Here is a 25,154-nt window from a genome sequence, read left to right as displayed (position 1 = left end):
TTTCTGTATTGTGGCAGGTAGTCCGTGTGGATGTTGTACCTCTGTTTTTGAAGCAAGGTCAGGGTGTAGTGTTGATCCCAGGCCTCCGTCTCCCGTCATTGTTTTGGGTCTAGTGCTGAATTGGCCCCAGGCCGATCAAACTTCCAATAGTTTCATTGCTTTGGCCCCAGGCCCATCAAACGTCCAATAGTTTCATTGCTTTGGCCCTAGGCCCATCAAATTTCCAATAGTTTCATTGCTTTGGCCCCAGGCCCATCAAACATCCAATAGTTTCATTGCTTTGGCCCCAGGCCCATCAAACTTCTCGATTGTTTCATTGCTTTGGCCCAAGGCCCATCAAACGTCCGATAGTTTCATTGCTTTGGCCCCAGGCCCATCAAACGTCCGATAGTTTCATTGCTTTGGCCCCAGGCCCATCAAACTTCCAATAGTTTTATTGCTTTGGCCCCAGGCCCATCAAACTTCCAATAGTTTTATTGCTTTGGCCCCAGGCCCAGCAAACTTCCGATAGCTTTAACATGTAGGATGTCTTCTGACAAAGCAATTGTTTTCGGCCAGGAAATGTTGACGGATATATATTTTGAATTCAGTTCCAACTGACCTATTGTCATATGTGTCGAGGAACAACACAGTTTTCCACTTAGTCTCATACCAACAGTGAACAGCTAACCAACTTTTTTCTGTACAGGGTGGGACTTTTTGTACGAAGACAGGCGCAGTGGTGTGGTGGTAAGACGTCGGCCTCCTAATCGGCAGGTTGTGAGTTCGAATCCCGGTCGCTGCCGCCTGGTGGGTTAAGAGTGGAGATGTTTCCGATCTCCCAGGTCAACTTATGTGCAGACCTGCTAGTGACTTAACCCCCTTCGTGTGTACATGCAAGCACAAGACCAAGTGCGCACGGAAAAGATCCTGTAATCCATGTCGGAGTTCGGTGGGTTATGGAAACACGAAAATACCCAGCATGCCTACTCAACGAAAGCGGAGTGAAGCTGACTATGCTCTCAGAGTATAGTGTGGGGATCCCAAATGGGCAAATGAGCTCACACGTAACCAGACAATTCTGGAACGCTGAAGAAGAAGAAGAAGTACGAAGAGAAATTGTAACCGACGCTGTAAGTGTTGGAGAGCCAGAGTGGCGTTGTGGGTCAGTGTTGGAGAGCCAGAGTGGCGTTGTGGGTCAGTGTTGGACAGCCAGAGTGGCGTTGTGGGTCAGTGTTGGACAGCCAGAGTGGCGTTGTGGGTCAGTGTTGGACAGCCAGAGTGGCGTTGTGGGTCAGTGTTGGACAGCCAGAGTGGCGTTGTGGGTCAGTGTTGGACAGCCAGAGTGGCGTTGTGGGTCAGTGTTGGACAGCCAGAGTGGCGTTGTGGGTCAGTGTTGGACAGCCAGAGTGGCGTTGTGGGTCAGTGTTGGACAGCCAGAGTGGCGTTGTGGGTCAGTGTTGGACAGCCAGAGTGGCGTTGTGGGTCAGTGTTGGACAGCCAGAGTGGCGTTGTGGGTCAGTGTTGGACAGCCAGAGTGGCGTTGTGGGTCAGTGTTGGACAGCCAGAGTGGCGTTGTGGGTCAGTGTTGGACAGCCAGAGTGGCGTTGTGGTTCAGTGTTGGAGAGCCAGAGTGGCGTTGTGGTTCAGTGTTGGAGAGCCAGAGTGGCGTTGTGGTTCAGTGTTGGAGAGCCAGAGTGGCGTTGTGGGTCAGTGTTGGACAGCCAGAGTGGCGTTGTGGGTCAGTGTTGGACAGCCAGAGTGGCGTTGTGGGTCAGTGTTGGACAGCCAGAGTGGCGTTGTGGGTCAGTGTTGGACAGCCAGAGTGGCGTTGTGGGTCAGTGTTGGACAGCCAGAGTGGCGTTGTGGGTCAGTGTTGGACAGCCAGAGTGGCGTTGTGGTTCAGTGTTGGACAGCCAGAGTGGCGTTGTGGTTCAGTGTTGGACAGCTTACCTCTCACGCTGGTGGGTGGGATCGACCCCCATTCAGGGCCAATACAAATACCTGATTTTTCTGAGCATTCTCCATTCCACCCAGCTGGAATAGGGTACCCGAACCTATTTGAGGCTGGGGAAGGTGAAGGGAGAGGAGTTGGGCACCACCCTCATAACAGTTCACATCTCCAACATCTTGCTTCCCTACGATCAAATAATATGGTACAGTGGAACACCCTCATTCAAGACTTTCTGTTCATAGCCTCTGTAAATGTACCCCCATGTTAAGACTCCCTCCTTGTTAAGACCTGAATTTCTCAGATCACTGGAGGTCTTAGGGGGGTTCTGTAATGGGAATACCTTTACTTCTTCTTCTTCTGCGTTCATGGGCTGAAACTCCCACGTACACTCGTGTTTTTGCATGAGTGGAATTTTACGTGTATGGTGACCGTTTTTACCCAGCCATTAAGGCAGCCATATTCCGCTTTCGGAGGAAGCATGCTGGGTATTTTCGTGTTTCTATAACCCACCGAACTCTGACATGGATTACAGGATCGATTCGGTGCGCACTTGATCTTGTGCTTGCGTGTACACACGAAGGGGGATAAGCCACCAGCAGGTCTGCACATAAGTTGACCTGGGAGATCGGAAAAATATCCACACTTAACCCACCAGGCGGCCGTGGCCGGGATTCGAACCCTCGACCTTCCGATTAAGAGACCGACGTCTTACCACCCCGCCACAGCGCCCGTCCAATGGGAATACATTTACCTTTACCTTTTACGATTGTTCATCAGCAAAGCTTATTCATACACATGCAAGTACCAACTCTACCCAGGAAGCAGCCTGGCTGTTGACTGTAGGTATGTGTCTCAGTGGATCGAGGCATGGGGTCATTATCTCATGTACAGGGCTGGCCACATCCATGGGTGGGATTCTTCCAGTATATGCCGGTAATCCTGATTCGTAATGTCTGTGGTGACTTTTTTTTTATTTTAATGATACAAATCCTTCGGCGTCTGGGAGCCCCCCGACCCTTCCCCCCCTCCCCCCCTCCCCCCTCCCCCCCTTCCCCCCTCCCCCCTCCCCCCCCTCCCCCCCTCCCCCCCCCCTTAAAATTGTTCAGGATTCATGACACTTTTCAGTCCCCCATGCAGATGTGAGATGATAACGAGAATTGTTTAGATTAGAAGAAGCGTGCCTTGCAGTTGCATTGTTTTTCGCTGTTTGTGTGTTAACATCATTGTTCCTCAGTTGTTGCTGTTGCATGCTTGGTTTAGTTTTTCTGTACTGAGCTGGTTGTGCATTCCTTGCTTCTACATTCTGTCAATTTAAGTTTTGACTGAATGTTTATCAGATAGACTGCGAATCGAGGCAAGGGTGATGGTTCTGTGTGTGTGCGTGTGTGTGCGTGTGTGCATGTATCGCCATTTTTGAGTCACTTGAGAAAAAGTGACTCTATGTAATCGGTCAGTGTTAGTCTGTCCGGCCGGCGGGCCGGCCGTCCGGCCGGCCGTCCGTAGACACCACCTTAACGTTGGACTTTTCTCGGAAACTATCAAAGCGATCGGGCTCATATTTTGTTTAGTCGTGACCTCCAATGACCTCCACACTTTAACGATGGTTTCGTTGACCTTTGACCTTTTTCAAGGTCACAGGTCAGCGTCAAAGGAAAAATTAGACATTTTATATCTTTGACAAAGTTCATCGGATGTGATTGAAACTTTGTAGGATTATTCTTTACATCAAAGTATTTACATCTGTAGCCTTTTACGAACGTTATCAGAAAAACAAGGGAGATAACTAGCCTTTTCTGTTCGGCAACACACAACTTAACGTTGGGCTTTTCTCGGAAACTATAAAAGTGACCGGGCTCAAATTTTATGTGAACGTGACTCCCAGTGACCTCTACACTTTGACGTCTGCTTTGGTGACCTTTGACCTTTTTCAAGGTCATAATATTCAGAACTGCGAAAGTGACTCGATCGAGCGTTTGCTCTTCTTGTTAAAACATAAATCTGGAACAATAACCTTTACATGATATAGAAGCCAAACAACAACAGACAACCAAAGGGAGCAAACTTCTATGCTGTTTTATAATTGTAAAAATAACAATTGGACAAAGTACATAATGTAACACATGCAATCCTCCTACCAAATGGACTCCATCAACATCAAAGCGCTCGCCACTTGTTGCCCTTACCAAGACAATTTGTGTGTGTGAGTGTGTGTGTGTGTGTGTGTGTGTGTGTGTGTGTGTGTGTGTGTGTGTGTGTGCGCGCAGCGATTTCTAGTAAACTACCTGACAGATCTATAAGAAACTGTGCATGCAAGTTCTTCCAAATTAAATATCCCAAGCTTTTTTTTCTCATTTTTTTAAGCAAATTCATTGAATCTGTGGGCAAACTTTTTTTGCGTAGTCCGCACCATGGGGTTGCATTTTAGCTCAGCAGCTTAAAAAATAATTCATTAGTTTGCTCATTAAAGTTGTCGTTAAAATCAAGTTTTCTTCAACCGATTTAAAACTAATTGCGTTTGATTCCTTATCAAGTTCTGAATGTCAGTATTTTTAGTTTCAGATTGACTAATTGTTTTAATATATATTGCTATGACACGACTTGTTCTTTTCTATTTCCATTGATGTGGACACACATTGCAAATGTGCGTTGATATCAGCCTTGTTACTTGTTTGCTAATATTAAGTCCGGCCTTGTTTTTATGTGTGGTTGCAATGATATAGAAGACAGCTTTAATTGGCACCTTCTTTTTTTGTGATAGCTCCTTTTTTGTTTCCGGAAAATGTTGTAGCAAAGAGAACTTGAGGCAAAACCTAGAAGTTCATGTAGAAAATAAGCCATATCATTTTCTGAAAATATTTTGGGACAAAGGAATATCTAGTTTTTGTGTGAATTCAGCTTTCTTCTTTTTTTTTTCTTTTTTTTTGGGGGGGGGGGGGGGGATTGTGTTACAAATGAATGACATCAATTTGTTTTTGTCTGCTAGTGCACTGGGTTGTATTTTGTTGCTGCTTGTCTTTTGAAGTTTTTATTTCGAGAGCACTTTGTTGAAATGTACACTTTGCACAGTGGTAACTGAGTGAACGTCTTTGTTGACAGATTGAGATACAGTGGAACCCCCTTTTAAGACTGCAACAAATCTGATAAAACAACAACATGCAGGTCCTATAAAGGAGCGAGTCTAAAAATGGAGGCACATATACAGACCCTATGAACAGAGCGTGAACAAGAAAAAAGTTGCGTCTTAAAAGTCCGATTCCACTGTACAAGATATTCATGTAGAGATTGGAGGAATGATAAACAAGCACACACAAAAAGCTTTGTTTTTATGCCGTGGTCAGCCAGCACAGTGTATGCAGAGCATGCAGCAAAAAGCATGGAGAGGTTTGTGTGATACTGACACAACTTGCTTTACATTTGTGTGTGGAGGTGTTTTAGTTTTTCAGTTACACAGTGTCCCTGCATTGCAGACAGTCTGTCGTGACAGGCTTATTAAACAAGAGACAACAGACATCTTGACCTTTCATTGGACCGGCACGGTTGGCCTAGTAGTAAGGCGTCCGCCCCGTGATCGGGAGGTCGTGGGTTCGAACCCCGGCCGGGTCATACCTAAGACTTTAAGATTGGCAATCTAGTGGCTGCTCCGCCTGGCGTCTGGCATTATGGGGTTAGTGCTAGGACTGGTTGGTCCGGTGTCAGAATAATGTGACTGGGTGAGACATGAAGCCTGTGCTGCGACTTCTGTCTTGTGTGTGGCGCACGTTAAATGTCAAAGCAGCACCGCCCTGATATGGCCCTTCGTGGTCGGCTGGGCGTTAAGTGAACAAACAACAAACAACAACAACCTTTCATTGGAGGTGTTCTCTCGCGACCAATGGGCAGTTATAATATCACTGTATTCTGCGGCGCATTGAACGTACTGTACCGATTCATTTGCGTCATATGATTATTATGATGATGATGATGATGATTAATATGATCATTATTATTATTAATATTGATGATTCCTTGCAGGTTGACACTCACGTGCACGCCTCGTCCTGCATGAATCAGAAACACCTGCTGCGTTTCATCAAGAAGATGATGAAAGCGTGCAAAGACGACAAGGTGTGTAGGACCAGAGACGGCAGCGAGATGTCACTGCACGAGGTAAGGGGAGTGACCATCGCTCAATGACCTTCACACAACCATTGTCGTTGCTCATTGACCTTCACACAACCATTGTCGTTGCTCATTGACCTTCACACAACCATTGTCGTTGCTCATTGACCTTCACACAACCATTGTCGTTGCTCATTGACCTTCACACAACCATTGTCGTTGCTCATTGATCTTCACACAACCATTGTCGTTGCTCAATGACCTTCACACAACCATTGTTGTTGCTCATTGATCTTCACACAACCATTGTCGTTGCTCAATGACCTTCACACAACCATTGTCGTTGCTCAATATGACCTACACACAACCATTGTCATTGCTCAGTGACCTTCACAAAACCATTGTCGGTGCTCATTGACCTTCACACAACTATTGTCGTTGCTCAATGACCTTCACACAACCATTGTCGTTGCTTAATGACCTGCACACAACTATTGTCGTTGCTCATTGACCTTCACACAACCATTGTCGTTGCTCATTGACCTTCACACAACCATTGTCGTTGCTCATTGATCTTCACACAACCATTGTCGTTGCTCATTGACCTTCACACAACCATTGTTGTTGCTCAATCACCTTCACACAACCATTGTCGTTGCTCATTGACCTTCACACAACCATTGTCGTTGCTCATTGACCTTCACACAACCATTGTTGTTGCTCAATCACCTTCACACAACCATTGTCGTTGCTCATTGACCTTCACACAACCATTGTCGTTGCTCAATCACCTTCACACAATCATTGTCGTTGCTCAATGACCTTCATACAACCATTGTCGTTGCTCATTGACCTTCACAAAACCTCGCAGGTAACTAACCTATTTGGGACATGTATGTGGAGATATGCAAAAAGTCTGGAAAGAACAATCTTACAGGGGAGGGAGTCTTTTTTGGGGGGAGGGGGGGGGGAGGACTGATCCTGTACTCTGCATTGAAATGAGTTGCTGGAGGTGGAGAGGAGGGTCAGTGGTGGTTCTTTACTTTGTGTTGAAATGCCTTGCTGATGTTGTTGTCTAAGCTTAACACTTGTGTTGTGTGTACACATGTGTTTGAGAGCCTCAACCTGACGGCCTACGACCTCAACGTGGACATGCTGATGTTGTTGTCTAAGCTTAACACTTGTGTTGTGTGTACACAGGTGTTTGAGAGTCTGAACCTGACGGCCTACGACCTCAACGTTGACATGCTGGATGTTCTTGTCTAAGCTTAACACTTGTGTTGTGTGTACTCAGGTGTTTGAGAGCCTCAACCTGACGGCCTACGACCCCAACGTGGACATGCTGATGTTGTTGTCTAAGCTTAACACTTGTGTTGTGTGTACACAGGTGTTTGAGAGTCTGAACCTGACGGCCTACGACCTCAACGTTGATATGCTGGATGTTCATGCTGTGAGTTGACTTTATTGATATTGTTGATATTATTGACTTACAGTGTATTGATATTGTTGATATTATTGACTGATTATTGACTTACAGTGAATTATGTAAATGCACACTCCTTCCCGTGTTAACTATTGGGCTCACCATCTCACATCTGACCAGCAGACCAGGGAACCCTTACCATTTCTATTGGGCTCACATCTGACCAGCAGACCAGGGAACCCTTACAATTTCTATTGGGCTCACATCTGACCAGCAGACCAGGGAACCCATACAATTTCTATTGGGCTCACATCTGACCAGCAGACCAGGGAACCCATACCATTTCTATTGGGCCCACCATCTCACATCTGACCAGCAGACCAGGGAACCCATACCATTTCTATTGGGCCCACCGTCTCAGATCTGACCAGCAGACCAGGGAACCCATACCATTTCTATTGGGCCCACCATCTCACATCTGACCAGCAGACCAGGGAACCCTTACCATTTCTATTGGGCTCACATCTGACCAGCAGACCAGGGAACCCTTACAATTTCTATTGGGCTCACATCTGACCAGCAGACCAGGGAACCCTTACCATTTCTATTGGGCTCACATCTGACCAGCAGACCAGGGAACCCTTACCATTTCTATTGGGCTCACATCTGACCAGCAGACCAGGGAACCCTTACAATTTCTATTGGGCTCACATCTGACCAGCAGACCAGGGAACCCATACAATTTCTTTTCTTATTTAAAATCCCGACCAGATCTGAGACGATGAGTCAAAACTGTTCTGTACAATATGAACAAAGATGATCATATTTGAGACCTGTATATATGATAACTAGAGGTTGTTTGAAACACTTACAATTTAGTTTGACTGCTTTTGTGCTGATGCGACTAATTGTCGCAGACTGATTAAATTCCAGTAAGCAATAGGACTCTGAATGTTTTGTTTCAGGATCGCAACACGTTTCACCGTTTTGACAAGTTCAACGCCAAGTACAACCCCATCGGAGAAAGTCGGCTGAGAGAGATTTTCATCAAGACTGACAACTACATCGGGGGCAAATACTTTGCCCAAATCATGAAGGTAAACTCCTCTTTTATTCTGCGACTTTTCCACCTCCATCTTAAGTATCAAGCAAGTCATATCTCTCCATCTTTCTTCATCTCTTCAAGGAATCTGACCATTAGGTTGACATAATTGTGAATGTTTCGTATTGTCTATCATAAACTAAGCCTTCTTGTTCAAACATTTAGTCAAGTTTTGTTTTCCCCCTTATTTTATTAAGGAAAAGTAACTCTCCAGACAGGTGCACTCGCAGGGTGGTAAGATATCGGCCTCTTAATCGGGAGGTCGTGAGTTCGAATCCCGGTCTCTGCCGCCTGGTGGGTTAAGAGTGGAGATTTTTCCAATCTCCCAGGTCAACTCTATGTGCAGACTCGTGCAGAGACACTATAATCCATGTCCCACCCCTGTGTCACCACAGTGGCACGTAAAAACCTGTCATTCTGCCATTAGTGCAGGTGGCTGATTACTCCTGGGTAGTGCAACTCTAGTTGCTGCTAGCTTTCCACTGGGAGGAAGCCACCTGAATTTCACAGCATTGGGATAAGTAAATAAAATGAAAATGAAAAACTATACCTTACATTGCACATTTCTACCATACCGGACTGTTGCTTGTCTCCCCTGCACTGGAAGTGATGGGTGATGTGATTTTAATTGCATACACCTATCATACCTTACATCGCACATTCCTACCATACCTTACTTTGCACATTATCACTTACCATACCTAATTGTTGCCTGACCTTTTCTCTCTCCACGCCCCCCCCCCTCCCCCCCCCCCCTCCCCCCCCACTGGAAGTGATAGGTATGATTTTAATTGCACATACCAACCATACCTGACAGTTGCCTGACCATGTCTCCCCTCTACTGGAAGTGGTTGAGGATGTGATTTTTATCGCACATTATATACCTACCATACCTAATTACATTGTTCTGACCTTTTCTCTCTCTCCACCTCCCCCCCTCCCGCTGGAAGTGATATGGGATGTGATTTTAAAAGCACATACCTTAACCAAACCTGACTGTTACCTGACCTTTTTCCCCTCTAATGGAAGTAATAGGGGATGTCATTTTAATTGCACATACCTACCAGACCTAACATCTCACATACCTACCGTACCTGACATCGCACATACCTACCTACTGTACCTGACTGTTACCTGACCTTGTCTTCCCCCACAGGAGGTGATTGAGGACCTGGAGGAGAGCAAGTACCAGAACGCCGAGTTCCGACTGTCCATCTACGGCCGCTCCATCGACGAGTGGGACAAGCTGGCCCAGTGGGCCATCAAGCACAAGGTCTACTCTGACAACGTGCGCTGGATGATCCAGATGCCCCGGCTCTAGTCAGTACACACACCGCTTTGATCATGAATAATAATGAGGATAGGATGATCCAGATGCCCCGGCTCTAGTCAGTACACACACCGCTTTGATCATACACGTTACTCTATAGTATATGCTGTGTGGTTGAGAACGATTGTTGTGTTTCAATATGCCGTGTGATTGAGAACGATTGTTGTGTTAAAATGTGCTGTGAGGTTGAGAACGGTTGTTGTGTTAAAATGTGCAGTGTGGTTGAGAACGGTTGTTGTGTTTCAATGTGCTGTGTGGTTGAGAACGGTTATTGTGTTTCAATGCGCTGTGTGGTTGAGAAGGGGTTGTTGTGTTTCAGTGACGTGTTCAAGAACAACAAGCTGGTGACGTGTTTCAACGACATCCTGGTCAACATCTTCCAGCCGCTGTTCGAGGTGACCAAGGACCCGCGCTCGCACCCAGAGCTCCACGCCTTCCTCCAGCACGTGAGTGCCGCGTGCAGTATAGTGGAACTGGACTTTTCTGTCAGAAAAAAAACACGTCTGCTTTTAGCCGCAGGGAATATTAGGGTCAAGCATCAGGGTTTGGTAATGTGGAGACGATAAGCTACATGCGGATGAGAAGAATCTTCTCAAATCGAAAGAAGAGGCAGCACTGTGGCACAGGCGCATTAAATCTGTCAGAAAAACACTTCTTTTAGCCGCGGAAAATTAAGGGTCAAGCATCATATGGTAATTGTGGAGAAGATAAACTACATTTCAATAACAAGGAGGATGAGAAGAATCTTCTCAAATCGACAGAAGGGGCACAGGCTAGGCAAGGCAATGTGCTGATGAATAAACTGTCTAGAACTGTTAGCACGTACCCTCCAAGTGTGCACTAACAGTTTTAAGCGCATTGCCATAAGCCAATCAACTGTTTCACATCAGTCATGTGACACCAGTACTTACTGAAAAGTATTATTATCATTATTATGATCACCTGACTGTGTCTGGGTCTCCAGGTGACAGGCTTTGACTCGGTGGATGACGAGTCCAAGCCGGAGCACATCGTGTTCGACAGAGACACCCCGCTGCCGGCCGACTGGTGCAACGAGGAGAACCCGCCCTATTCCTACTACCTCTACTACACCTTTGCCAACATGGTCGTGCTCAACCACTTCCGCAGGTACTGTCACCTGTCTGTCTGCATGCAAGGTGTCACCCCTTTTCTTCTTTCTAGCTGGCAGGTAATGTCACATCTGTCGCTATTCTGTCTGCATGCAAGGTGTCACCCCTTTTCTTCTTTCTAGCTGGCAGGTAATGTCACATCTGTCGCTATTCTGTCTGCTTGCAAGGTGTCACCCCTTTTCTTCTTTCTAGCTGGCAGGTACTGTCACATCTGTCGCTATTCTGTCTGCTTGCAAGGTGTCACCCCTTTTCTTCTTTCTAGCTGGCAGGTAATGTCACATCTGTCGCTATTCTGTCTGCATGCAAGGTGTCACCCCTTTTCTTCTTTCTAGCTGGCAGGTAATGTCACATCTGTCGCTATTCTGTCTGCTTGCAAGGTGTCACCCCTTTTCTTCTTTCTAGCTGGCAGGTAATGTCACCTGTCGCTTGTCTGTCTGCTTGCAAGGTGTCACCCCTTTTCTTCTTTCTAGCTGGCGGGTACTGTCACCTGTCGCTTGTCTGTCTGCTTGCAAGGTGTCACCCCTTTTCTTCTTTCTAGCTGGCAGGTACTGTCACCTGTCGCTTGTCTGTCTGCTTGCAAGGTGTCACCCCTTTTCTTCTTTCTAGCTGGCAGGTACTGTCACCTGTCGCTTGTCTGTCTGCTTGCAAGGTGTCACCCCTTTTCTTCTTTCTAGCTGGCGGGTACTGTCACCTGTCGCTATTCTGTCTGCTTGCAAGGTGTCACCCCTTTTCTTCTTTCTAGCTGGCAGGTAATGTCACCTGTCGCTTGTCTGTCTGCTTGCAAGGTGTCACCCCTTTTCTTCTTTCTAGCTGGCAAGTAATGTCACCTGTCGCTATTCTGTCTGCATGCAAGGTGTCACCCCTTTTCTTCTTTCTACCTGACCTACAGAGTCCCCTCCCTTTTAAGACCCTGTTTAAAGACTCCCTCCTTTTTAAGGCTTGATTTTCTCAGGTGTTATGTTTAGGTCTCAACAGGGTAGTTTCAATGTACTACAGTGAAAACCCTCTTTCAGACCGAAGAACATCGGAGAAAAACAGGTCTTAAATGGAGGTAAATTTGCGGAGGTTATGAACAGAAAAGCAGAGAAAACAGGGCCAATAAATGTGGTTTTCAATTGATAAAGTGCAGTGAAACCTCGCCGAGACTGATGTTTGACTGTGTTGTCTGTGTTGATGTTCAGGGAGAGAGGGCTGAGACTGATGTTTGACTGTGTTGTCTGTGTTGATGTTCAGGGAGAGAGGGCCGAGACTGATGTTTGACTGTGTTGTCTGTGTTGATGTTCAGGGAGAGAGGGCTGAGCACGTTTGTCCTGCGGCCACATTGCGGGGAGGCCGGGTCAGCCACACACCTGGTCACCGCCTTCATGCTGTCTGAGAGCATTGCGCATGGCCTCATGTTGAGAAAGGTCAGTCCATTTACACACATACAAACACACATGCATGCACACACACGCTCAAACATTCTTGCACATGATTACACACACTCACGCACATACACCTCAAAGGACTATATGATCCTGATCCTTATTCTTTAGACCCGCTGCAGTACCTGCATTACCTGGCTCAGGTGTATATACTCACCTGTGTGAACTATGTTTCATTACCTGTACTACCTGACTCAGACTCACCTGTGTGAACTATGTGCAGGTGCCAGTGCTGCAGTACCTGTACTACCTGGCTCAGATCGGGATCGCCATGTCGCCGCTCAGCAACAACTCTCTCTTCCTTAACTACCACCGCAACCCCCTCCTGGAGTACTTCAACCGCGGCCTCAACGTCTCCCTCTCCACCGACGACCCGCTGCAGTTCCACTTCACCAAGGTCACTTTGTTCACCTGCATACAGTGGACACTATTCTTTAAGACCTCCAAAGCTCTGACAAATCAGTTCACACACAAACACACACACACACACGCACTCACACACACACACACACACACACACACACACACACACACACACACACACACACACACACACACACACACACACACACACACACACACACACACACACACACACGGCACGGCACAGGCAAACGTCAGAATATAGACCATGCAAAATATATCCCGACAAAAATTGGTATGCACACTCATTTTAAATTCATTTTCAGTATTCTCTGCAAACACAGAACATATCATGAAGCTGATGACTAAATGCACGTAAAACTGTTACTGTGCTATGACATGACTGTGCTCAATGCTATGACACGGTTAAACTAAATGCTATGACATGCCTGTACTGACCACTGTGACACACTGTACTGACCACTGTGACACTGGACTGACCACTGCCCTGTGTGTTACAGGAGCCCCTGATGGAGGAATACAGTATCGCGGCCCAGGTGTTGAAGCTCTCCACGTGTGACATGTGTGAGATCGCCCGTAACAGCGTGCTGCAGAGCGGCTTCCCCCATGAGGTACGTGGCTCACTCCCGCAGAAAGGGTCTAAGTCGACCAAAAGTGATTAATATAATGTATATGAAATGTTTTGCTTCGTTCATAAAGAGAGACCCCAGGGAGAGCAGCCCTAATTTTCCTGATTTCATTTTCCAAGAACAATAAAGCGAAGACCCCCCACCCCCCCCCCCCCAACAAAAAAACAGCAACACACACACACTAACATGAACACACACAAAAAAGGACCACTACCATGTTGTGTCTTGAAAGGGGGTATAGGAGTGGGGGAGACTGTGTGTAAGGGGTGGGGGGAGGGGGTCCTTCTGTGTATCATCCTGGCAAGTGACGGCTCTGTGTGTGTGTTCCCCATGTAACCGAGTGCCGTAACACTACGATCATCTCGGGAGGCGAAGTGCAATCAAACAGGATTGAAAATGTTAGGGCTTAAATTTCTTAGACCTGTAAAAACTTATGCAAACCCGAAGGTTTCCATGAACATACAGACAATCGGAAACCACCAGACCCCATCACAAACAGAATTCCACAATCCACCGGTGTTGACTTAAAGGCCAACAACTCGGGTGCAGAGTCTGCTGTGAAAGGAGCGGTAGCCTCCCCTGTCACACCTAGATGAAGCAGGGAGGGGGGGGGGATCCTTCTGTCTATCAGCCTGGCAAGTGACGGCTGTACGTGTGTGTGTGTTCCCCAGATGAAGCAGCACTGGCTGGGTCCGGCCTACACCAAGGAAGGTGTGGCGGGCAATGATATCAGCCTGGCAAGTGACGGCTGTGTGTGTGTGTGTTCCCCAGATGAAGCAGCACTGGCTGGGTCCGGCCTACACCAAGGAAGGTGTGGCGGGCAATGATATCAGCCTGGCAAGTGACGGCTGTGTGTGTGTGTGTTCCCCAGATGCAGCACTGGCTGGGTCCGGCCTACACCAAGGAAGGTGTGGCGGGCAATGACATCAGCCTGGCAAGTGACGGCTGTGTGTGTGTGTGTGTTCCCCAGATGAAGCAGCACTGGCTGGGTCCGGCCTACACCAAGGAAGGTGTGGCGGGCAATGATATCAGCCTGGCAAGTGACGGCTGTGTGTGTGTGTGTTCCCCAGATGAAGCAGCACTGGCTGGGTCCGGCCTACACCAAGGAAGGTGTGGCGGGCAATGATATCAGCCTGGCAAGTGACGGCTGTGTGTGTGTGTGTGTTCCCCAGATGAAGCAGCACTGGCTGGGTCCGGCCTACACCAAGGAAGGTGTGGCGGGCAATGATATCAGCCTGGCAAGTGACGGCTGTGTGTGTGTGTGTTCCCCAGATGAAGCAGCACTGGCTGGGTCCGGCCTACACCAAGGAAGGTGTGGCGGGCAATGATATCAGCCTGGCAAGTGACGGCTGTGTGTGTGTGTGTTCCCCAGATGAAGCAGCACTGGCTGGGTCCGGCCTACACCAAGGAAGGTGTGGCGGGCAATGACATCAGCCGCACCAACGTGCCCGGCATCCGCATCGCGTACCGCTACGACACGCTGGTCGACGAGATGAGAACCATCTGCCGCGGAGCAAAGTCCTACGACCAGGAGCGCAAGGGAACCAAGGTCGCTTTCACCTAAACTCTGCTCCGAGGGAAAGAGAAGGAAAGGTCATCATCATGGGTGTCTTTGAGCAAGGTCAATTCTCCGATATGACCTTGAAAGGGTTGATTTTGCCAATATGACCTTGTAAAGGTTGGTTTTGCCAATATGACCTTGAAAAGGTTGATTTTGTCAATATGACCTTGAGCCAGTTTAATTTTCCAATATGACCTTGAAGGTTGATGTTGCCTATATGACCATTAAGCAAGGTCATTTTTTTCCAGTCAACCTTCACTTGTTGAAAGGGAGGGTTGACCTGAGCTGAGTGACCTTGACCTGCAGAAATGTGCAGGGTCAGTAGGCACAGCCGCACTAACTCCAAGAGCTCAATGATCTTGAGCCTTAGTGGATTAAGCGCTGAGGAAGGTCACACTTGCAATGCTTTGCATGGTTACCATCATGACCTTCAGTTTTGAATGACCTTCGAATGATGAAAGTCTCTTTGGTCCATATCAGCAAAGAATGATGCTGAGAAGAAATATATAGCTGTTCATTTTATTGACCATATGAATGTGAAAGAAGATGACATTGTGATTATGAACAGGATCACTGTGTGTTGATGAACGAAAGGGTTTGGTTACTGAATATGAAAGACGATGAGTGGTGATTATGAACAGGACTGTGTGTGTTGATGAACGAAAGAGTTTGGTTACTGAATATGAAAGACGATGAGTGGTGATTATGAACAGGACTGTGTGTGTTGATGAACGAAAGAGTTTGGTTACTGAATATGAAAGACGATGAGTGGTGATTATGAACAGGACTGTGTGTGTTGATGAACGAAAGAGTTTGGTTACTGAATATGAAAGACGATGAGTGGTGATTATGAACAGGACTGTGTGTGTTGATGAACGAAAGGGTTTGGTTACTGAATATGAAAGAAGATGATTGGTGATTATGAACATTGACAGGATACTGTGTGTTGATTAAAAGATTGAGATGCAGCGTTGTGCTGGTCAGGGTTACGTTCTTGCTTAGAAAGCCTCACCTGGAGACCAGGTAATACTTGACTCAAACACTCACCTAGAGACCAGGTAAGACTTGACTCAAACACTCACCTAGAGACCAGGTAAGACTTGACTCAAACACTCACCTAGAGACCAGGTAATACTTGACTCAAACACTCACCTAGAGACCAGGTAATACTTGACTCAAACACTCACCTAGAGACCAGGTAATACTTGACTCAAACACTCACCTAGAGACCAGGTAATACTTGACTCAAACACAGTTGGTGCACTTATTACCCCAACAGGTATAATGATCCAAAGATGAGTTTGAAGTGTACAGATGAGTGTCAGGTAGCAAAGTCGGGATTCTGCAACGGTTTGGTGAAAGTGTCAGGTAGCAAAGTCGGGATTCTGCAACGGTTTGGTGAAAGTGTCAGGTAGCAAAGTCGGGATTCTGCAACGGTTTGGTGAAAGTGTCTGGTTTGAGCAGCCGTCACTGCCATGAGTGAGACGACTAAGTCACGTTCACAAAGTGCAGACATACAAACCCCACACTTCCCCTTGCCCATATTTTCCTTTCTTTCACTTTTCACAATCGGATCTGGCCTGGATGAGTATCAGCCGTTAGTTAGTTCAGGTGAATGATGGTTTTGTGCAGTATCAGCCGTTAGTTAGTTCAGGTGAATGATGGTTTTGTGCAGTATCAGCCGTTAGTTAGTTCAGGTGAATGATGGTTTTGTGCAGTATCAGCCGTTAGTTAGTTCAGGTGAATGATGGTTTTGTCCAGTACCTGAGAGCATGGAGTGACTGTTGACTGGAGGCGTTCTAGGGCTTCCCGTTACTGTGTATAGCCATAAATGTATTTTGTACACTTTTTCGGCTCGTAAAATTGAACTAAAGTAACATGTCTGTTGTTGTGATATTAGCTTTGTGCACTGTTCCAGCTCTGAAAATTGAACTAAAGTGAAATGTCTGTTGGTTTTATATTAGATTTGTGCGCTGTTCCGGTTCTGAGAATTGCACTAAAGTGAAAAGTCTGTTGTGTTATATTAGCTTTGTGCACTGTTCTGGCATTGAGAATTGCACTTAAGTGAAAAGTCTGTTGTGTTATATTAGCTTTGTGCACTGTTCTGGCATTGAGAATTGCACTTAAGTGAAATGTCTGTTGTGTTATATTAGCTTTGCCGCCTTGTAATTTGGATGTGAATGAAAGAGAGAACATTTTCTGAGCTTTTTTTCTCTCTTTTTCTGTCCATGTTAATAGATATGTTGTGGTACGTGATGTTGTCTTGCAAGGCTACGTTTGTTTGCTGTTTCTGCCTCCATCTGTGATCATCATTGTTGCTGCTTCTAGAGTCTCAGCTTCGGACCACAATATTGTCTCTGCCTTTATATGTATATAATATTCTATATTTTCCTTCTTTTAAACTTTAAAGATAGATTTTTTTTTAGATAAAAGCAATCATGTTGACCTCTACAGACTGGCACTCAGGCCTGTATGCCAGATAAAGCATCCTACAACTTTAATACACTAAAGATCAACAGCGTATGTAGGAGAAACTTAATGATCATGTGTAGGAGAAACTTAAAGAGTGTTAGTAGGAGATACTTCATGAGCATATGTCGGAAAAACTTGAAGAAGAGTGTTTGTAGGAAAAACTTAAGAGCGTTTGTAGGAGAAACTTAAAGAGAGTTTGTTGGAGAAACTTAAAGAGTGTTTGTAGGAGATGCTTAAAGAGTGTTTGTAGGAGACGCTTAAAGAGTGTTTGCAGGAGATACTTAAAGAGCGATTGTAGGAGACACTGAAAGCTTTCGAGACTGCAGTGAGGGGATTAACGTTTTTCGTATCAGAGGCCTTCCAAGTTGAATGAGAGTCTGACTGTATATCAATGGCTGTAGTAGCCGGTGACCTTTGACCTTGTTGGTGCTACGGAGTATGAGGTTTTTGATCAGTCTCACGCACTGGTACAAACTTGCTTAAAGGTCAAGTAGCAATTTGTCTGTAGGAGCAAGTACAGTGGTACTCCCCATGTAAGACCTCCCAAAATCTGACAAATTTAGGTCTTAAAGGGGGGGGGGGGGGGTCTTACATGGGGGGTAAGGTCAGGTCAGAAAAAGACAGTGAGAGAGAAAAAGTCAGTGACAGAGAGAAGCGGTAAAATCGTCATGTCCAAAATGGCAAGAATCACTGACTCCATCACGGCTTTTTCTTGGATGAGTCTTCCTGTGATGGGTATGTTGCGTCGACGTGCATCACAAAACCAACTCCAAACGCGTTCGTTGAGGTCACCATAAATACATTTCCTTGCTTTGGAGTATTTGCGGTCATAATTTTCGCCGGTCTCCCATCGATTGACCACGTTTTCTTGGTCGCTGACGATCGATTGAATCTGAGTTTTTCCTACCTCAAACGACCGCGCGATCGAAATTGCCGTTTCGCCCTTACGGCTCCGTTTCACCACTTCCATCCTCTGTTCCAGAGTCAAAATTTTCCTCTTCTTTCCGCGCGATTGAGCGTTTGAAGTTGAAGGAGAGTTCGAAGCCATGGTCGAAGAAGAAGATCGTTGATGCTCGCGCGTGTGTTTGTTGATTTTTCAAAAGGAAGTGGACAAAGAAAAGGGCATGTTGGGATCGTAAAATTGTGAACGCCGGACATGCGCAATCGAGACCTAAACGCGTCAATCGTCTGTTATATTTCCGGCCGAGTGATTTTTGCGATCTTTTTTCAGAGATTCAAGCAAAACGTTACGATTTTTGACTCACATGCGAAGCAAAAGTGAGTCTATGTACTCACCCGAGTCGTCCGTCCGTCCGTCCGTCCGTCCGTCCGTCCGGACGTCCGGACGTCCGTCCGTCCGTCCGTCCGGAAAACTTTAACGTTGGATATTTCTTGGACACTATTCAGTCTATCAGTACCAAATTTGGCAAGATGGTGTATGATGACAAGGCCCCAAAAAACATACATAGCATCTTGACCTTGCTTCAAGGTCAAGGTCGCAGGGACCATAAATGTTGCCTAAAAAACAGCTATTTTTCACATTTTTCACATTTTCTCTGAAGTTTTTGAGATTGAATACCTCACCTATATATGATATATAGGGCAAAGTAAGCCCCATCTTTTGATACCAGTTTGGTTTACCTTGCTTCAAGGTCAAGGTCACAGGAGCTCTTCAAAGTTGGATTGTATACATATTTTGAAGTGACCTTGACCCTGAACTATGGAAGATAACTGTTTCAAACTTAAAAATTATGTGGGGCACATGTTATGCTTTCATCATGAGACACATTTGGTCACATATGATCAAGGTCAAGGTCACTTTGACCCTTATGAAATGTGACCAAAATAAGGTAGTGAACCACTAAAAGTGACCATATCTCATGGTAGAAAGAGCCAATAAGCACCATTGTACTTCCTATGTCTTGAATTAACAGCTTTGTGTTGCATGACCTTGGATGACCTTGACCTTGGGTCAAGGTCACATGTATTTTGGTAGGAAAAATGTGTAAAGCAGTTCTTAGTGTATGATGTCATTGCTAGGTTTAGGTCAAGCATGTGAGTCGTATGGGCTTTGCCCTTCTTGTTTGTTAGGTTTTGATTTGAAAATGTCGTTACAAGGTCGCAAATTGTAACAACTAGTCGGTCGCAAATCGGGTTCTGGGGGGAGTCGGCCATGGGGGGTGATTTATATAGCAAAACTAATCCGTCAGCAAGAATGAGGTCTGAGAAGGGAGAGGGTCTCTGATGGAGGGGTCGTTCGTCGGGAGTACCACTGTACGTCCCATACGTGTTTTTGTCCAATGTAAAATTGTTTTTGATGTACATTTGTTTCTGTGTAATTTTGACACTTGTTCCAAAAGTGTGTGTATTGGCATTTGATTAACATAATATGTGTTTTGATGTGGGTGCTGTGTATTTAGACTTTGTGATCTTAATCTAGTGCAGTGTAATTGCCTGACATTTTTTTGTTGAATTTTAATGTCCACTGTATTTATAAAGCGCCATGAGACTGATCGTGAAATCTGTGTAGAAGAATGTATTACTATTATTATTATTATTAACATTAGCATGCATACTTTACACAGTGGTTAAAGTCAATAAAAATGCCAAAGAACTCAAAAGCACAGTGGTGTCAACAGTGTGCGGTATGATTGTATTTCAATCAGCTTCATGATTTCATTTTGGGGCGGGCTTTGCAGTAGAGAGAGAGAGAGAAATGTTTGTACAATTGAGCTTCTTGAGTATGTGACACGTGACCAAAATTGCATTTCAGCATTTAGCTTTTTTCACAGAGAACAGTTGCCATGTAGGTTTTGGTTAGTTTAATTGTAGTGCTGTGTTTTGCAAGCAATTAAGAAATCTCAATTTTGAATTGGTCCTCAACTCACCTGTGATCTGATGGACTTTTTAAATATATTTGTTTCCCTTCCTGTACATTCAAGAGGAGAAGACTTAGTAAGTGTGTACATTCATAACTTACACCTTATCCTTTGGGTTTAGCTGCCAAAGTTGTCCTTGCTCTAAACCAATGAGAGAGGGCACATGACTGCCACTTCTCATCTCTGTGCAATGAATGTCTGCACAGTGTGGCAATACATCTATTGTAGGATTTATCAGCACATATCAAATGTTGTCAAATGCATTTTGATCCAAAATCAGTGCTCATAGAATTGTTTGCCCCCTACAATGTTTAAAGAATAATAATTGACATGTATCTTTGTTATCTCAACACATAGTTGATTGTTTGTGGATGCTTGTTGTCATTCTGTGGTCTTTTCAATGTCGGTTTTGGTTGTACAGTATCAGAAAGGTTGATCATTGGTAGAAGATATCATGAGCCTCCCAATTACGTAGATATCCTGTGTGGCGATACATTGTATCTCGAAGATGGAAATGTTTCATCAAGTACAATCCTGATTACCAAATGGTTCTAGTTATTTGGCATTACCTTGCTAGCTTACATGTTTACGATTGACGTGTCAACCAAAGACTTTTACATTTAAAGCCTAAAATGGCCTCACAGCAATGGGATATTTGTATCGTTCTCTTTCTTATTCTGCTTCCAGTTGTAGTTTATGGAGGAAATCTGCCAATCAGATTGTTCAAATGTAGCTGAGATGTCTGCAACATGTAATGTATCATTTGTGTGTGTATTTTACTCTGTGGCGACAGCCCGGAATGATCCTTCTGTTTTCGTGTTATTGCTATGTTGCTGTGAATTATAAAGACACGTTATATGGACGTTTTCTTGTGGCTTTCCCTTTCATTGTTTTATCCACTGAATATTTGAATTTAGAAAAAGAAGCCTTTGATCATTCCCCTGAGATAAAACTGTGATGGACTTCTTGATTCTTAGCGCTACATTTAGCTAGCCCCGCAAGTGTAGGCTTTTGTACAGAGAGGTGTGCATTCACTGTATCAATCATGACTTGTTTATTTCCATTGCTTCTGGTTGTTCCATGAGTTGACACAGATCAAAACACTGCAAGCATTTTATCGTTAAAAACTTTGCTGAAATTGACAAATGTAATCTGAATAGTTTCAGTAATTTGAATAAAAAGAGAACAGGTTTGGTACGTTCTTTATCAATATTTCGACAGACTGTCGCTGCCTTCTTCAGAATGGTAAAAAGAAAGGAATGTCAGTAATTTGAATATTAAAAAGAGAACAGGTTTGGTACGTTCTTTATCAATATTTCGACAGACTGTCGCTGCCTTCTTCAGGATGGTAAAAAGTAAGGAATGTCGGGAATGTCCAAGATGTTTCCAGCTGTAACCATTCTCTGAATGTCTGTGAGCATTGGACAGTTTTTCAATTTCAGTAAAAGCATTTTGACATTTACTTGTATTTTTGTTCTCGTGGATTTCTGTGGCATTGACTTTCTGAAGTTGTCAGTTGAAGCAAAACACGAAAATATCTGAATTAAAAAAGAAAACGGGAAAAAAAATCAAACTTGACTAAATGTAAAAAGAAGAGCTTTGACAAAGAAGTACTGCCTTATATTCTGGTGAGAGATTGTGCATGTCAGCAGGCTGCCACTTTTCAAAACCCCTGTTTTGTTCTGGTTATGTGTGTGGTACATGGTATGAATCCAACTGTTTTTGCATCACTGTTTAAATTTCACATCACCAGACATAACATTTAAGTGCTATTTTCTCTACTGTTATTGCATCACTGTTTAAATTTCACTTCACCAGACATAACATTTAAGTGCTATTTTCTCTACTGTTAGTGCATCACTGTTTAAATTTCCCATCACCAGACATAACATTTAAGTACTATTTTCTCTACTGTTATTGCATCACTGTTTAAATTTCACATCACCAGACATAACATTTAAGTACTATTTTCTCTACTGTTATTGCATCACTATTTACATTTCACATCACCAGACATAACATTTAAGTACTATTTTCTCTACTGTTATTGCATCACTGTTTACATTTCACATCACCAGACATAACATTTAAGTACTATTTTCTCTACTGTTATTGCATCACTGTTTACATTTCACATCACCAGACATAACATTTAAGTGCTATTTTCTCTACTGTTATTGCATCACTGTTTAAATTTCACATCACCAGACATAACATTTAAGTGCTATTTTCTCCACTGTTATTGCATCACTGTTTACATTTCACATCACCAGACATAACATTTAAGTGCTATTTTCTCTACTGTTATTGCATCACTGTTTAAATTTCACATCACCAGACATAACATTTAAGTGCTATTTTCTCTACTGTTATTGCATCACTGTTTAAATTTCACATCACCAGACATGACATTTAAGTGCTATTTTCTCTACTGTTATTGCATCACTGTTTAAATTTCACTTCACCAGACATGACATGTAAGTGCTATTTTCTCTACTGTTATTGCATCACTGTTTAAATTTCACATCACCAGACATAACATTTAAGTGGTATTTTCTCTACTGTTATTGCATCACTGTTTAAATTTCACATCACCAGACATAACATTTAAGTGGTATTTTCTCTACTGTTATTGCATCACTGTTTAAATTTCACATCACCAGACATGACATTTAAGTGCTATTTTCTCTACTGTTATTGCATCACTGTTTACATTTCACATCACCAGACATAACATTTAAGTGCTATTTTCTCTACTGTTATTGCATCACTGTTTACATTTCACATCACCAGACATGACATGTAAGTGCTATTTTCTCTACTGTTATTGCATCACTGTTTAAATTTCACATCACCAGACATGACATGTAAGTTGTATTTTCTCTACTGGTGCAAAACTCAGATACAGTGGAGCCCGTCTTTTAAGGCCGTCACAAATCCTAGAAAATCGGGTTTTGAAAAATAGGGGGTCGTGACATGGAGGTAGAGTAACAGAGGTTATAAGGTGAACATCGGAGAAAACAGGGAGTGGTGACATGGAGGTAGAGTAACAGAGGTTATAAGGTGAACATCGGAGATAACAGGGAGTCGTGACATGGAGGTAGAGTAACAGAGGTTATTAGGTGAACATCGGAGATAACAGGGAGTGGTGACATGGAGGTAGAGTAACAGAGGTTATTAGGTGAACATCGGAGATAACAGGGAGTGGTGACATGGACGTAGAGTCTTCTTCTTCTTGGCGTTCGCAGAGGTTACACAATCAGTCCAGCACTGGTGATAAATGTTGTCGTTTTCTCCAACTCCTGTCGACTGCCGTATAGTTTGGTCTGCAAGGGAGTTGGTGACGGCCACACTTCTTTTCGTTCCTCATCTAGTAAGGGACATCGCTGTAAGATGTGTTCCGCTGTTTGGTCCTCTTGACCGCAGGCACAGGTTGGTGATGGCGCCAGCTTGAACTTTCGGTTCATGTGAGCATTGAGCCTGTTGTGGCCAGTACGCAGTCTGATGAGGTTGACTTGCTGCTCTCTGGACATTGTGTGGTAGTCATCTCTGTTTGTCCTTGGCCTCATCAATGCCTTGATGATTGTCTTCTGCTCACTAAAGCTGACACTGTTTTCAGGTTGGTCTTCCACGGCTCCTTCTTTTGCCAGCTCATCGGCCCTTTCATTTCCTGGTATCCCACAGTGTGCTGGTATCCACTGGAGGACAACTCTTCTGGTTTGTCTGACCATCTGTAATGCTTTGGCCAGCTGTGGGAGTTTGTCGCTCTCTAGGGCCTGAAGGACTGAAAGGGCGTCCGAGAGGAAGACAACTTGGTAGCAAGGGTCTGCGGAGTCCTGAACGAAGGAGGCGGCCTGCATGAGAGCTTCTGCTTCTGCTTTATAGTTTGTGCAGTGTTTGCCAGTGGCAACGCTGGATGTAGCTGTATGTCCCCCAGGGAACTGGATGAGAATGCCTGCACCTCCATTGAGCACGGCGTTAGTTGCTGATCCATCGGTGTATACATGGATCCACGCCTCTTTTGGATACTGTTCGTCGATCAGGGCTAAGGTGAGTGCCTGTCGAGCTGTGTCATTCTGATCTTCTCCTGAGGTAACATGTGGAACACTGGTGCAGATCTGGATGCCTGGTTTCTCTGTTGCCTTGGGGGTTTCCTCTTCTTCTTGAGTCAGGGGTAGAGTGTTCTGTGGAAGGACTTCCCTGTACTGTCGAGAAAGTCTCTTGCTCTCGTGTACAAAACTGCTCCGTTTAAGCCGGTTCTTGGTGAGGTTGCTCAGTCTGTGCTTCATGGGGTGGTCGGGTAGGCACTTGAGCTTCTCGGCCTGTACCATAGTCTTGGCTTCTCTTCTCTGACAGAGGGGTTGGATGGTGGTAAGCTTCTCCATTTCCTTGATGGGCGTGGATTTCATTGCACCGGTGATGAGTCGGAGGGCCTGGTTTTGCACACGGTCAAGGGTCTGCAGGTTTGTCTTGGCTGAGGTTGACCACGCTGTGGAGCCGTACTCGAGGTGGGGTCTGATTGTTCCCTGGTATACTGTCTTCAGTATCTTCTCGTTCGCTCCCCAGGTGGTACCTGCCAGCTTCCTGAGTATGGCTAGCTTACGCCGGGCCTTCGTCTCTGCCTGTGCAATGTGTGGTTTCCAGGTCTGCCGTCTATCAAAGGTGACACCAAGGTACGTTGCTTCTTCATCCTCTCTCAGAGGAGTTCCACCAAGCCTAATGGTTCCGGCTTTCTGCTTTGGCGACAGTGTGAATAGGGTGATGGAGGATTTCTCCTTGTTGATGGAGA

General features: G+C 45.0%; 1 protein-coding gene across 1 annotated transcript; it reads left to right on the top strand.

Moving 5' to 3' along the window:
* Positions 1 to 1,034: 1,034 nt before the first annotated feature.
* LOC138974786 (AMP deaminase 2-like) lies at positions 1,035 to 21,827 on the top strand. The gene is made up of 11 exons (XM_070347514.1): positions 1,035 to 1,943; positions 5,945 to 6,079; positions 7,419 to 7,481; positions 8,420 to 8,551; positions 9,713 to 9,876; positions 10,206 to 10,332; positions 10,851 to 11,014; positions 12,302 to 12,422; positions 12,664 to 12,837; positions 13,325 to 13,435; positions 14,826 to 21,827. Exons 1-11 carry the CDS (start codon positions 1,035 to 1,037, stop codon positions 15,015 to 15,017), a joined length of 2,292 nt encoding a protein of 763 aa, XP_070203615.1. The 3' UTR covers positions 15,018 to 21,827.
* Positions 21,828 to 25,154: the final 3,327 nt, after the last annotated feature.

The sequence above is a fragment of the Littorina saxatilis genome, linkage group LG8 (assembly GCF_037325665.1).
Source record: "Littorina saxatilis isolate snail1 linkage group LG8, US_GU_Lsax_2.0, whole genome shotgun sequence".
Lineage (NCBI taxonomy): Eukaryota > Metazoa > Mollusca > Gastropoda > Littorinimorpha > Littorinidae > Littorina > Littorina saxatilis.
This window is presented reverse-complemented; position numbering and strand designations above follow the sequence as displayed.

Coding starts and splice junctions, on each gene's coding strand:
- LOC138974786 (XM_070347514.1), top strand. CDS start 1,035: ATGAGCTCACACGTAACCAGACAATTCTGGAACGCTGAAGAAGAAGAA. Junction 6,080..7,418: donor GCGAGATGTCACTGCACGAG/GTAAGGGGAGTG, acceptor GTGTGTACACAG/GTGTTTGAGAGTCTGAACCT. Junction 12,423..12,663: donor ATGGCCTCATGTTGAGAAAG/GTCAGTCCATTT, acceptor AACTATGTGCAG/GTGCCAGTGCTGCAGTACCT.